Below are 12,500 nucleotides of genomic sequence, written 5' to 3' on the forward strand. Positions count from 1 at the left end.
GGTTGGCTTAGTACTCTATGGGTGGGAGGAGGAGGAGGAGGTGGAGGAGGAGGAGGAGGAGGGGTGGAGGCAGTGGAGGTATCGCTGGGTACACGGGATAGTGTTTTTTGTGGGCATGGGTACACTGTGGTGGGCAGGGTAAGTACCAGTGGGGAGGGGACAGTGGTGGTGGTGGTGGTGGTGGTGATGATGGTGGTACTGAGATATGTTCACTGTTTTATTTGATATGGTATAGGTGAGCATGTGTTGGTTGTGGTGTTTAGATGTACTGTTACGATTATTGATGAGTGTGGCTTTGTTACGCTGAAATGTGGCGACTGATCAAATATAAACAAGCATTAAGATTTATTCTATCTAATATGCAGAGATAGACAAACAGACAAACAGAGAGGCAATCAGACAAACCGACAGACAGACAAAGAACCACATACAGACACAGACAGGCAGAGGCAGGCAGACAGACAGACAGACAGACTCATTCTTCCCTCACTTCCACAGACTGATCTATAGATAACAGTCTTTAGTGAGTGGTGGGAGGGCGTTAAACTGACTGGCTGACTGGATATATGGTTGAGTGACTGGCTGGCTGGGTGAGTGGGTGGATGGATGGGTGGCTGGGTGAGTGGGTGGATGGATGGGTGGGTGGGTGGTAGTGGTGGTGGTGAAGTGTTTAACAATATAGGCGTGGGATATTATGCATTGTCAGTGGGTGTGTTTTTGTTGACGCAACCCACGTGGCTCTGTGTACACCGGTGTTATGCTTGCTGAGTGGTTTGTTTACACCACCACTGGAGTGTTTACAGGATGCCAGGAGAGAGAGAGAGAGAGAGAGAGAGAGAGAGAGAGAGAGAGAGAGAGAGAGAGAGAGAGAGAGAGAGAGAGAGAGAGAGAGAGAGAGAGAGAGAGAAATGTTGTTATTGTTGATACTAATTATTATCTTTATTTTCTTTTCAGGTGAGTTGGCGCATGTATGATGAGATAAACTACGAGGTGTGTAGCAAATTTGTGTGTGTGTATGTGTGTGTGTGTGTGTGTGTGTGATCATTATAGGTAGCACGCGACATCTCTGCCTGCCCTCATCAGCTCCTGGTCTGGGCAGGACTGAGAGGCGTCACACAGGAGGCTGACAGGTTTAGAAGGGAAGGTTAAGAGGGCCAGGCTAGTTGGGGAAAGCTGAGATGCGAAGGCTGCAGAACACAAGTAGATAACCTTCCTGGACTGTGTGTGTGTGTGTGTGTGTGTGTGTGTGTGTGTGTGTGTGTGTAATAATAATAATAATAATAATAATAATAATAATAAACGGTTTATTCTTTAGGCAGTCAACAAACTGAAAATGTACATTAGGGGTGGGGAAATACTTGACATTAATCCTAAAGGTAAGTCAAATCTAGAAGTCAAATCTAGAAGGGACTATTGATTGATGGCTCGCACCATGGTGGGAATCGCACTGTGTGTGTGTGTGTGTGTGTGTGTGTGTGTGTGTGTGTGTCTGTAATTTTCTGGCACTACTTCACTTCATTTGGCACTTATAGGCAGTGAATTACCATCATCTCCCTCCTCCTCCTCCTCCTCCTCCTCCTCCTCCTCCTCCTCCTCCTGCCGTCAATCCCACATCCATCTCCTCGTCTCTTCCCCTCCGGACATCCTCCTCCTCCCTCTTCCCCCTGTCGCAGCATCCTCCTTCCTCAGTCTTCCTGTCACCCCCTTAATTCCTCCCGCTAACTCCCGGGGCAGCGCGACGCACTTAGGACTCCACCGGCTCCCCCTCGCCTTCACCCCAATCATCCCCAAGGACTCAGCTTCACCCCAGATTCACCCTTGCCACTTTCACCAATGTCCTCACACCAGTCACACCCCGAGAGTCAGTTTCATCACAGCCTGCACCCCAGTCATCTCTCACTATACAGATTCACCCCTGCTCATCTTAAGTCACAAGCTGTCAACCTTAAGACTTTTAAACTAATGATCTCTATTTAATATCCTTGTTTTCGTCTTGTTATTCTTCTTCTTATTATTATTATTATTGGGTCATGTTGTTGTTGCCATTAATGTTGGTACTGTTATTGTTGTTGGCTTTGTGGTAGTAGTTGTAGTAATGGTGGTGGTGGTGGTGGTGGTGGTAGTAGGAGGAGGAGGATTAGGAGAAGCAACGAGGGAAGAAAAGGGAAAAGGAGGAGAAGAAAGAGATAGAGGAAGAAATGAGAGAAGAAGAAGAAGAAGAAGGCGGAAAGATGGAATGATTGAAGAGAAGCAGATAAGTTATGAAAAGGAGGAGGAGGAGGAGGAGGAGGAGGAGGAGGAGGAGGAGGAGGAGGAGGAGGAAGAAGAAAATTTATGAGAGGGAAGAGGAGGAGGAGGAGGAGGAGGCGGCATGGTCGATGTGTTGTGGAGGGTTGCGTCATCTGCTTTAAGGTGAGCCACATTCTCTCTCTCTCTCTCTCTCTCTCTCTCTCTCTCTCTCTCTCTCTCTCTCTCTCTCTCTCTCTCTCTCTCTCTCTCTCTGAGCTCCATCCCTCGCTCCCTCGCTCTGTTCCTCCAAAACTTGCGCTCCCTCTTTCCTCCTCCTCCTCCTCCTCCTCCTCCTCCTCCTCCTCCTCCTCCTCCTCCTCCATACTCTTCCCTTTCCTTCCCTGCTCACTGCCTCTTTCCCTCTCTTATCTTCGCTTCCTTGCCTCTCTCTCTCTCTCTCTCTCTCTCTCTCTCTCTCTCTCTCTCTCTCTCTCTCTCTCTCTCTCTCTCTCTCTCTCTCTCTCTCTCTCTCTCTCTCTCTCTCTCTCTCTCTCCGTCCTAGAGGGAAGTGAGGTTGCTTGTCTTGTCATCGTTTATCATTCTCTCCAATCTCCTCCTCCTCCTCCTCCTCCTCCTCCTCCTCCTCCTCCTCCTCCTCCTCCTCCTCCTCCTCCTCCTCCTCCATGCCCGTCTCATCTTTCATATTCTTCTTCATTATATTTTTCCCCATTATCTTCTTGTTCTCGTTTGTTGTGTCATGTACGTAGATCGATCGATTTTCTTCTTTTTCTTCTTCTTCTTCTTCTTCTTCTTCTTCTTCTTCTTCTTCTTCTTCTTCTTCTTCTTCTTCTTCTTCTTCTTCTTCTTCTTCTTCTTCTTCTTCTTCTTCTTCTTCTTCTTCTTCTTCTTCTTCTTCTTCTTCTTCTTCTTCTTCTTCTTCTTCTTCTTCTTCTTGCTCTTCTTCTTCTTCTTCTTCTTCAGTTTCTCGTGTCCACTACTACTACTACTACTACTACTACTACTACTACTACTACTACTACTACTACTACTACTACTACTACTACTACTACTACTACTACTACTACCACCACAGTAAAAGTAATAGTAATGTCACCAGTAATTCTGTCACTTTCGCCACCACGAACACACACACACACACACACACACACACACACACACACACACACACACACACACACACACACACACACACACACACACACACACACACACATATAGGTTACCTTGTCGAGTCAGGGACAGGTGAAAGGTGAGAGAGAGAGAGAGAGAGAGAGAGAGAGAGAGAGAGAGAGAGAGAGAGAGAGAGAGAGAGAGAGAGAGAGAGAGAGAGAGAAGAGAGAGAGTCTTAGAGCAGAATTAAGATTATGCAGAAAATGTGGAGTGTGGAGAGAATGAAGTGGAGTGGTGGGGGATTGGTTGGGGGCTTGGGAAGTGGAGGGGGAGTGGAGAAGTGGAGGGAGACTAGTGGAGATAGCGAGTGGAGGAGACTGTGAGTGGGGGAAGACACTCTCTCTCTCTCTCTCTCTCTCTCTCTCTCTCTCTCTCTCTCTCTCTCTCTCTCTCTCTCTCTCTCTCTCTCTCTCTCTCTCTCTCTCGGTCTGTTCCCCTTATCCTGAATTCACCACCACCATCATTACCATAGGCCTCGTTTCATCAACATTACTACCAGTATTTCCATCTTCACTACTGTTATCACCACTATCATCACCACTGTCACCACCACTATCACCACCACCACGACCATAAACTCACCATCATCATTACTAACACTACCATTGTCACTGCCACCATCACCATCTTCAGCGCCTCATCACCATTTATTGTTATCATCTCCACCACTACCAGCAGCATCACCATCAGCACTGTTTTATCACCACCACTGTAGTCATCACCACAGGGACAAGAACGAGTGATGCGCATAATGATGTTTTGGTGATGATACTACTACTACTACTACTACTACTACTACTACTACTACTACTACTAATAATAATAATAATAATAATAATAATGATAATAGATGAAACGAAAAATATTGATGATAATAGTAATGAATATAGCAGGAAAGTAATTATTTTTCATTATGTCTTAAGAATAACCTAACCTAACCAAAACGTTATTTATTTATTTATTTATTATTATTTTTTTTTCAAGAATAAGCCAAAATAAACACTATTCTCACCACAGTCACCACCACCACCATCACCATCACCATCATCACCACCTTTAATTCTTACCCTTAATTAATGTACATTCGTATTTATATATTTTTAGACGTATTTTCATATATATTATTCCCCTCGCCTCTTCACAATAGACAGCAACACGATCATCACCAATCACCACCACACCGTGTCATCATCACCATAATTGTCACCATAATCTACATTCACATTCATATATTTTAACCTTTTATTGTATTTTTTTCCTTCTTTTTGTATACAATTGTCTTCCCTCCCCGCGTGCCTCCAGGGCGTCGCGTCGCGCTGTCGTCGGCGTCAGCTGCAGTCATGTGTTTTGTTTACTTTTGTCAGCTGAGCGCGTGACGTCACTGCTGGGGCGCCTCGGTGTCAGGCCCCGCCAGCCAATCACGCGCCACTCACTTCCTGGCACGGCTTTCTGATTGGCTGGCTGTCTGTTTTTGAGTCCGTTTATGTAACGTAATATTCTCAAAAGTTACTGGAAAATGGTGCACTGCGGCGGCCGGTGTGTTACACTTGATTGCACTGCTGCTGCTGCTGCTGATGCTGATGCTGCTGCTGATGCTGATGCTGCTGATGCTAATGATGATGACGATATACTACTACTACTACTTTTACTGTTACTACTACAACTACTACTACTACCAGTGATGTTTCTACTACTACTACTACTACTACTACTACTACTACTACTACTACTACTACTACTACTAGTACTACTACTACTACTACCACCACCGCGAGCGATTTTGTTAATCCTCTTAGTTGAATAAATTTTCTCTCTCTCTCTCTCTCTCTCTCTCTCTCTCTCTCTCTCTCTCTCTCTCTCTCTCTCTCTCTCTCTCTCTCTCTCTCTCTCTCTCAGCAGGAGCTTGGGAACACCAGGTAATTAGACACTAAGGTAATTAAAACTTGCCTAATGACCTCTTGCTCGCTTCCTGCTCTCCTCATTAATTATATACATCCATCCATGGTTCTCTCTCTCTCTCTCTCTCTCTCTCTCTCTCTCTCTCTCTCTCTCTCTCTCTCTCTCTCTCTCTCTCATAAAATACCTCCACGGCGCAATTCTTAACAAACATCAAAGGAAAATGGTCGTTGTGGTGATGATGGTGATGAGAGTGATAGTTCTAGTTGCCCTTGTAGTAATAGTGGTAAGTCAGAATTTCTATCGACCACAAAAACACAAGTAAAATATAACACGTTTTAAAAAAGTCAATAACCCACACACATTAACATGATTATCAGTATTAAAGTGTGTACGGTTTTCACAGTCAGATGCTTCTCAAACACACAAGTCATATATTTTCTGAACACACCAATAACCCGTAAGAAAAGCACGTCACGCAGCTGAGGGAAACAAACTAACAAACACCCCCTGGAAAATAAACAACAACTACAACAACAACAACAACAACAAAATTTTCCATGTAAGAGGGTTTCAGGCAAAGGGCAAGAAAAGATATTAGAGAGAGAGAGAGAGAGAGAGAGAGAGAGAGAGAGAGAGAGAGAGAGAGAGAGAGAGAGAGAGAGAGAGAGGTCCACTGAAGATGTTGGTTCCCAAAAGAGAATTGTCCAAAAAAAAAAAAAATAAATAAATAAATTGATTGTAGTGATACGTGGACAAACCCTTATGCGCCATCAATATTAGGGTTTTAAAGAGTGTTTGCCTGGTTCTCGCGGTGGTTGGGCAAAGGATTCTGTGCCACTAATATTATGGTCTTGAAGAGTGCTTGAGGGTAGCGATAATTAAATAACGAATCTGCAGCGCCAGTATTAGGGTTTTCAAGAGTGTTTGCCTGGTTCTCGCGGTGGTTGGGCAAAGGATTCTGTGCCACTAATATTATGGTTTTGAAGACTGTTTGCTTGGTGATCGTTACGTGTAGTTAAACAGTGAATCTGCACCAGCAATATTAGGGTTTTCGAGATTGTCTAATTGAATATCTTTTTAGTGAGAGTTGGATAAAAGATTCTGTACCGTAAATGTTAAGGATTTTAATGAACAGTGCTTGATTCTATAGACAGTTCAATAAACAATTCTGGATCATCAATATAAGGATTTTCAAGAATGTTCCCTTGATTTCAGCGAGAGTTGTATAAAATATTTTCGATTCTGGTGATAGTTGGACGCACCACAATGCACCATCAACATTAATTAAGCTTTTCAAGAGTGCTTACTTCTTCCGATAACTGGGCCACCACCAATATTAGTGTTTTCATAAGTGTGTTCTTGATTCTAGCGATAGTTCAACAAACCACTGCACCATCACCAGGAAAAACATTCACAAGAACCCGGCGCTGATCATCTCTGGCCTTTGAAATTAGTTCTTAGGAGAATCTAATGTGTTTGGGGATATGGGTCAGTGTGCAGTGTAGGTGTATGGTGGTGGTGGTGGTGGTGGTGGTGGTGTGTGAAGGATGGCGACAGTGTTGGTGGTGGTGGTGGTGGTAGTGGTGGTGGTGGTGGTGAAGTGCTGTGCTGTCATATTTTTGTTCTGCTTTACTAGTTTCGTGCTGCTCTCTCTCTCTCTCTCTCTCTCTCTCTCTCTCTCTCTCTCTCTCTCTCTCTCTCTCTCTCTCTCTCTCTCTCTCTCTGCAACCATAGATTTTTTGTAACTAACAGAGAGAGAGAGAGAGAGAGAGAGAGAGAGAGAGAGAGAGAGAGAGAGAGAGAGAGAGAGGAGAGTAAAGCAGCAAGTCTTTTTTTTTTTTTTTTTCTTTCTTTTTCTCTCAGCAGTCCAGTATTTAATTTAAACTGGACAGCAACCAACCACTTCTTGCCTTAGCCTGCCTCTCACCTCGCCTTGCCTCGCCTCGCCTCGCTGGCTCCCTGGCTGGCTGGCTGGCTGGCTGCTGCAGGGACAACTCTCTCTCTCTCTCTCTCTCTCTCTCTCTCTCTCTCTCTCTCTCTCTCTCTCTCTCTCTCTCTCTCTCTCTCTCTCTCTCTCTCTCGTTTGTGCATGCGTACGTTGTCATACTCCTCTTATTGGCTAATGCGAGGAAATGAATAAAAGCATGGCGGAGCGGAGGAGGAGGAGGAGGAGGAGGAGGAGGATTGGAGCAACGGCGGGGAAGGGAGAAAGACCAGGAGGAGGAGGAGGAGGAGGGAGAAAGTTCGGGGTGGCTCGGAGGAGGATGAGGAACAGGAGGGGGAAGGGGGGATGGCTCCTGAGACGTGGCAACATTGCAGTCATGGTGAAGACTCACATCCTCGCTAGAATAATCATCTCCATCGGTCTCTCCACGCCAAGGGCAAGGCCGAGCTGGGTCCCTGAGGCTGTGCGGGGCCAGAGAGAAGGCTGCTGAACCCACGACACCCGCCTTCCCACCTTCCGTGCCCCTGGGGTGGAGAAAAATGGGGTTGAACAAAGCGCCAAAAATAGCAACGAGACGCACGCTTGACGGGGGTGTTGGACGGCCGGTTTTAAGTGAAGTCTCGAGTCGCTTGTCTCGATGCACCGTCAACGTGGTGGTGGACCTCTCAGATTACAGGGAGAGTTGTGGTGGTGGTATTACACTGGCGTATTAGTTAGTGTGTGTGTGTGTGTGTGTGTGTGTGTGTGTGTGTTGTCTCGGCGTATCTTCTACCTTTATTGTTTTGTGTTGTCTTAGTTTGGCCTTTCACTCGTATGGTTGCCTTATTTTCAAGTATATATATTTTTTTCTTGTCTTCTCTATTATTCTTGGTGTTTTGGATTGTCTTGGGCTTGGTTGGTCTTTCGCTCGTCTGGTTGTTTTGTATTTGTATATGTTTGTCCTTGTCCTTATCGTGTCTCTTCTCTCCTCTGTGTTTCTTCTTGGTCTTATTTTATGTTATATTTGTGGATGTATTGTCTTTTGTCTACCCTCTCTTCTTCTTCTTCTTCTTCTTCTTCTTCTTCTTCTTCTTCTTCTTCTTTATCTTTCATATCAGTGGATGTGTTTTCGTTACTTATCTGTCGATTTTCTTCTTCTTCTTCTTCTTCTTCTTCTTCTTCTTCTTCTTCTTCTTCTTCTTCTTCTTCTTCTTCTTCTTCTTCTTCTTCTTCTTCTTCTTCTTCTTCTTCTTCTTCTTCTTCTTCTTCTTCTTCTTCTTCTTCTTCTTTATCTTTCATATCAGTGGATGTGTTTTCGTTACTTATCTGTCGATTTCTTCTTCTTCTTCTTCTTCTTCTTCTTCTTCTTCTTCTTCTTCTTCTTCTTCTTCTTCTTCTTCTTCTTCTTTTCATTACCGCTAACATACCACTTCTAATCAGACAGTTTTTTCCTTCTCCCCCTCCTTCCCTTTCTCCCCATTCCCTCCCTCCTCCCCCCACAGTGTGCTAATTCAAAAGTTAATACTGAATGAATGGTGTTACTAATTGATGTTTTTGAAAAATAGCCCTAGGGAAGGAATGGGGAGGGGGTAAGGTAATGGAGGGGGTGTGACGGTAGGTAGGGAAAGGAAGGGGATGATGAGGTGGGGGAGAGGAGGGGATTGGTGGAAAGGAGGAAGGAAGGGGGTGGTGGAGAGGGTTATAGTGGGTAGGTAAGCGGGGGCCAGATTGGGGGATGGGTAGGGGAAGAGGGGAAGGGGGAGAGGTAAAGGGGAGGAAGGATGGATGGGTTATTGATATGCATGTTTGAAATATTAATTTATTTTGATCGAAGTGTTTCTTTTTAGTATTTTATGAGAGAGAGAGAGAGAGAGAGAGAGAGAGAGAGAGAGAGAGAGAGAGAGAGAGAGAGAGAGAGAGAGAGAATATGAAAACTTCCTGAATCATGTATTTTTTTAGTTCATGTATACTTTTTCCTCGCTTACACACACACACACACACACACACACACACACACACACACACACACACACACACACACACACACACACACACACACACACACACACACACACAGACATCAAACCATAGCGTGTGTACCAAAAAACGTTCATAGCTTTCAACCTCACAGTCACGCACACACCACCACCACCACCACCACCACCACCACCACCACCACCACCCCTTCAACCCCACACCTGCTCCTTGCTGCGTCTCCTGCGGGTGTCACATGCGTGGGTATTGGGGAGGGCAGTGCAGGGTTGGAGTGAATAGTGAGGGGGTGGGGTGTAGGTGTGGGGGGAGGAGGGAGTGGGTGTATTGGAGGGGTATGAGGAATGATAAAGGTGGGATTTGTGTTGTGGGGTGTTAATTTGGGCTACTACTACTACTACTACTACTACTACTACTACTACTACTACTACTACTACTACTACTACTACTACTACTACTACTACTACTGTTATTATTATTATTATTATTATTATTATTATTATTATTATTATTATTATTATTATTATTATTATTATTATTATTATTATTATTATTAGACAGTGAAACGCGGCACGACCTCACCGTAGACTTCCACAGCAATTTTACTCCCGTGATTTTTAAAGTAGCAATAGTAGTAGTGATATAATTAGGTTATTGTTCTTTTTGGTGTTGTTGTTGCTGGTGCTGTTCATCATCATCATCATCATCATCATCATCATCATCATCATCATCATCATCATCATTATCACCAAACAACATGGCCACTTTCATCTTGGTGTACTGACAGACGGATTATTGCTGTTGCTACCCATACCTTGGTAGCGAGAGAGAGAGAGAGAGAGAGAGAGAGAGAGAGAGAGAGAGAGAGAGAGAGAGAGAGAGAGAGAGAGAGAGAGAGAGAGCTGGCGTGTGTAGGTGTGAGTAGGTGTCAATAAACCAGAATGTTGGTGACGGGAGGAAGGCATGAGGCAGCGGTGTGTTCGTTTGTCCTCCCTCCCTCTAACACAAGCCTAGTGAAGTGGCGGCAGTAGTGAGGCGTGTAGGGGAGGGAACATCGGAACACCACAGCATCACGGTCTCTCCCGTGCTGTATACGTGGCAGGGCCGGAAAATAGGGGAGGCAAAGCAGCAGAAGGGCGAGCGGAATACATATGACGCATTTCTATCGGAGTCACAAAACGGTGGCGAGCTGAGGAGAGCAGACCGGACCTCGTATTCTGAAACACCTTGCTCTCTCACCACGACTGTTTTCAAAGGTCACCGATATGATTAGCCGGGTTATCAAGACTGTTTTTCCTGTTAATAACATAGAAAGCTTGTTAATCTGTCTCTAATGCCATAAAAACACCCTTAAAAACCAGTGTAACTTTAACCAGAACCTTTTGAAAGTAGTGGAGGCTCGGCGCAAATGTTTCAGAATATGGTCCCTGGCAGAGTGGAGGAGAGGAGAGGAGAGGTCAGTGTGTCAGCAGCGGTAGCGTGTGTGGGGCAGGCGTGGGGCAGACGTGGCGTGGGTAGCCTAGTAGCCCAGCGAGGATAAGGAAGGCGCCCATACTACAACCTATTGACGTGCCGTAAGCCCTCACCACCCTGCCCTTGCCGCCCTCACCACCACCGCCACCTGCCCGGCGCTCTCCCCGACCCTCCGCCACCCTGCCCCTTAAAGCTGCACTGCTGAGGGAGGCCCTGGGCGGCAGCGGCAGCGACTTGCGCACACACACACACATAAACACACACACACACACACACACACACACACACACACACACTCGACGTCACTTCACAACTGTAGAGTATTTTTCACCGCGTCTTTTCTACAAATTATCAGTATAGAAGCTTTACATAGTGAAACCTCCCTGTAGGCTCTCTCTCTCTCTCTCTCTCTCTCTCTCTCTCTCTCTCTCTCTCTCTCTCTCTCTCTCTCTCTCAGCTGGGCGCGCGGGGTGAAGAGAGGATAGGAGAGGAGAGCGGGCGGAAGGGAGGCAGTGAGGGAGCTAGCAAGGGAGAGGGGGAGAGGGAGGCCGGTAGAGAGGTGCTGAGGTGCCAAACGTAGGATGTGAGGCCCAGTGACACAGTTCGCCCGAGTTATGGTGAGTTGCGGAGGGCGGGCGGGAGGAGGGGGGCGGGCAGGGAGGGGAAGAGAGGGAGTTTGAGGTAGGGTAGGCGAGGAGGGGGTAAAGAGAAGGAAAGCCTAAGCAAGTGCTGTGTATTAGTGCAGTATATGTAGGGTGGCTGAGAGAGAGAGAGAGAGAGAGAGAGAGAGGTTTTTCTTTCACTGCACATGCTCTTGCTCCTTTCTCTCTCTCTCTCTCTCTCTCTCTCTCTCTCTCTCTCTCTCTCTCTCTCTCTCTCTCTCTCTCTCTCTCTCTCTCTCTCGTGCAGCAGTGAAGAGGTGTACGGGTTCTCAGTTCTCGTCTTTTCTACCGTCTCTCTCTCTCTCTCTCTCTCTCTCTCTCTCTCTCTCTCTCTCTCTCTCTCTCTCTCTCTCTCTCTCTCTCTCTCTCTCTCTCTCTCTCTCTCTCTCTCTCCACGATACCTTTTTCTCTTGATTTTCCGTGTTTTTCACCCTTTCTCCATCCTTTTAACTCTCTCTCTCTCTCTCTCTCTCTCTCTCTCTCTCTCTCTCTCTCTCTCTCTCTCTCTCTCTCTCTCTCTCTCTCTCTGTTCACTGGCCCGGCTGTTCAAATGGCGCCCCGTTCTTGGTGATAGGTAGACCGCCTCCCCCCACATTCTCTCTCTCTCTCTCTCTCTCTCTCTCTCTCTCTCTCTCTCTCTCTCTCTCTCTCTCTCTCTCTCTCTCTTGTGCCTATGCCAGGAATCTTTTCCGGTGCTTCCTTTCTTCCTATTTGTTTCATCCCCTTCTGAAATAAGATGGAACCCCTCTCTCTCTCTCTCTCTCTCTCTCTCTCTCTCTCTCTCTCTCTCTCTCTCTCTCTCTCTCTCTCTCTCTCTCTCTCTCTCTCTCTCTCTCTCTCTCTCTCTCTTCCAGTCACACACGTCCCTTCTCATATCCCCCATTTTTAATCATATTACTTATTTTATAGTACAATATTTTATCCTTTGCCTCTAAGATTACTTCCCCTTCCCTTGCTTGCTGTGTGTCATTAGTGTCCTTCCACCTCCCTGTCCTTCTCTGTGTTGCAGTAGGTGGCGTGTTGTCAGGAGTACCCACCCACTCGCCCTCCCAGACCTTCTGCCGCTAGTTAGATGAATTGTGTTGTCATTTGTCGTATTGAGTTGTGTTGTGTTGTGTTGTGTTGTGTTG

The 12,500-nt window shown here is 46.0% G+C and overlaps 1 protein-coding gene across 10 annotated transcripts in view; it reads left to right on the plus strand.

Annotated features, from left to right (window-relative positions):
- The window catches only part of LOC135105173 (cytoplasmic polyadenylation element-binding protein 2-like), a 121,373-nt gene that overhangs the window by 68,669 nt on the left and 40,204 nt on the right, over positions 1–12,500 (plus strand). For 5 of the 10 annotated variants that reach the window (XM_064013239.1, XM_064013244.1, XM_064013241.1 and 2 more), the window contains exon 2: positions 952–990. The exons of 4 other annotated variants lie outside the window; for them this stretch is intronic. In XM_064013239.1, coding sequence (XP_063869309.1) covers positions 952–990 — 39 coding nt within the window. The remainder of the gene's footprint in view (positions 1–951; positions 991–12,500) is intronic. One more of the 10 variants, XM_064013240.1, reaches the window with a different exon arrangement.

Source organism: Scylla paramamosain, chromosome 11 (assembly GCF_035594125.1).
Source record: "Scylla paramamosain isolate STU-SP2022 chromosome 11, ASM3559412v1, whole genome shotgun sequence".
NCBI classification, from domain to species: Eukaryota; Metazoa; Arthropoda; class Malacostraca; order Decapoda; family Portunidae; genus Scylla; species Scylla paramamosain.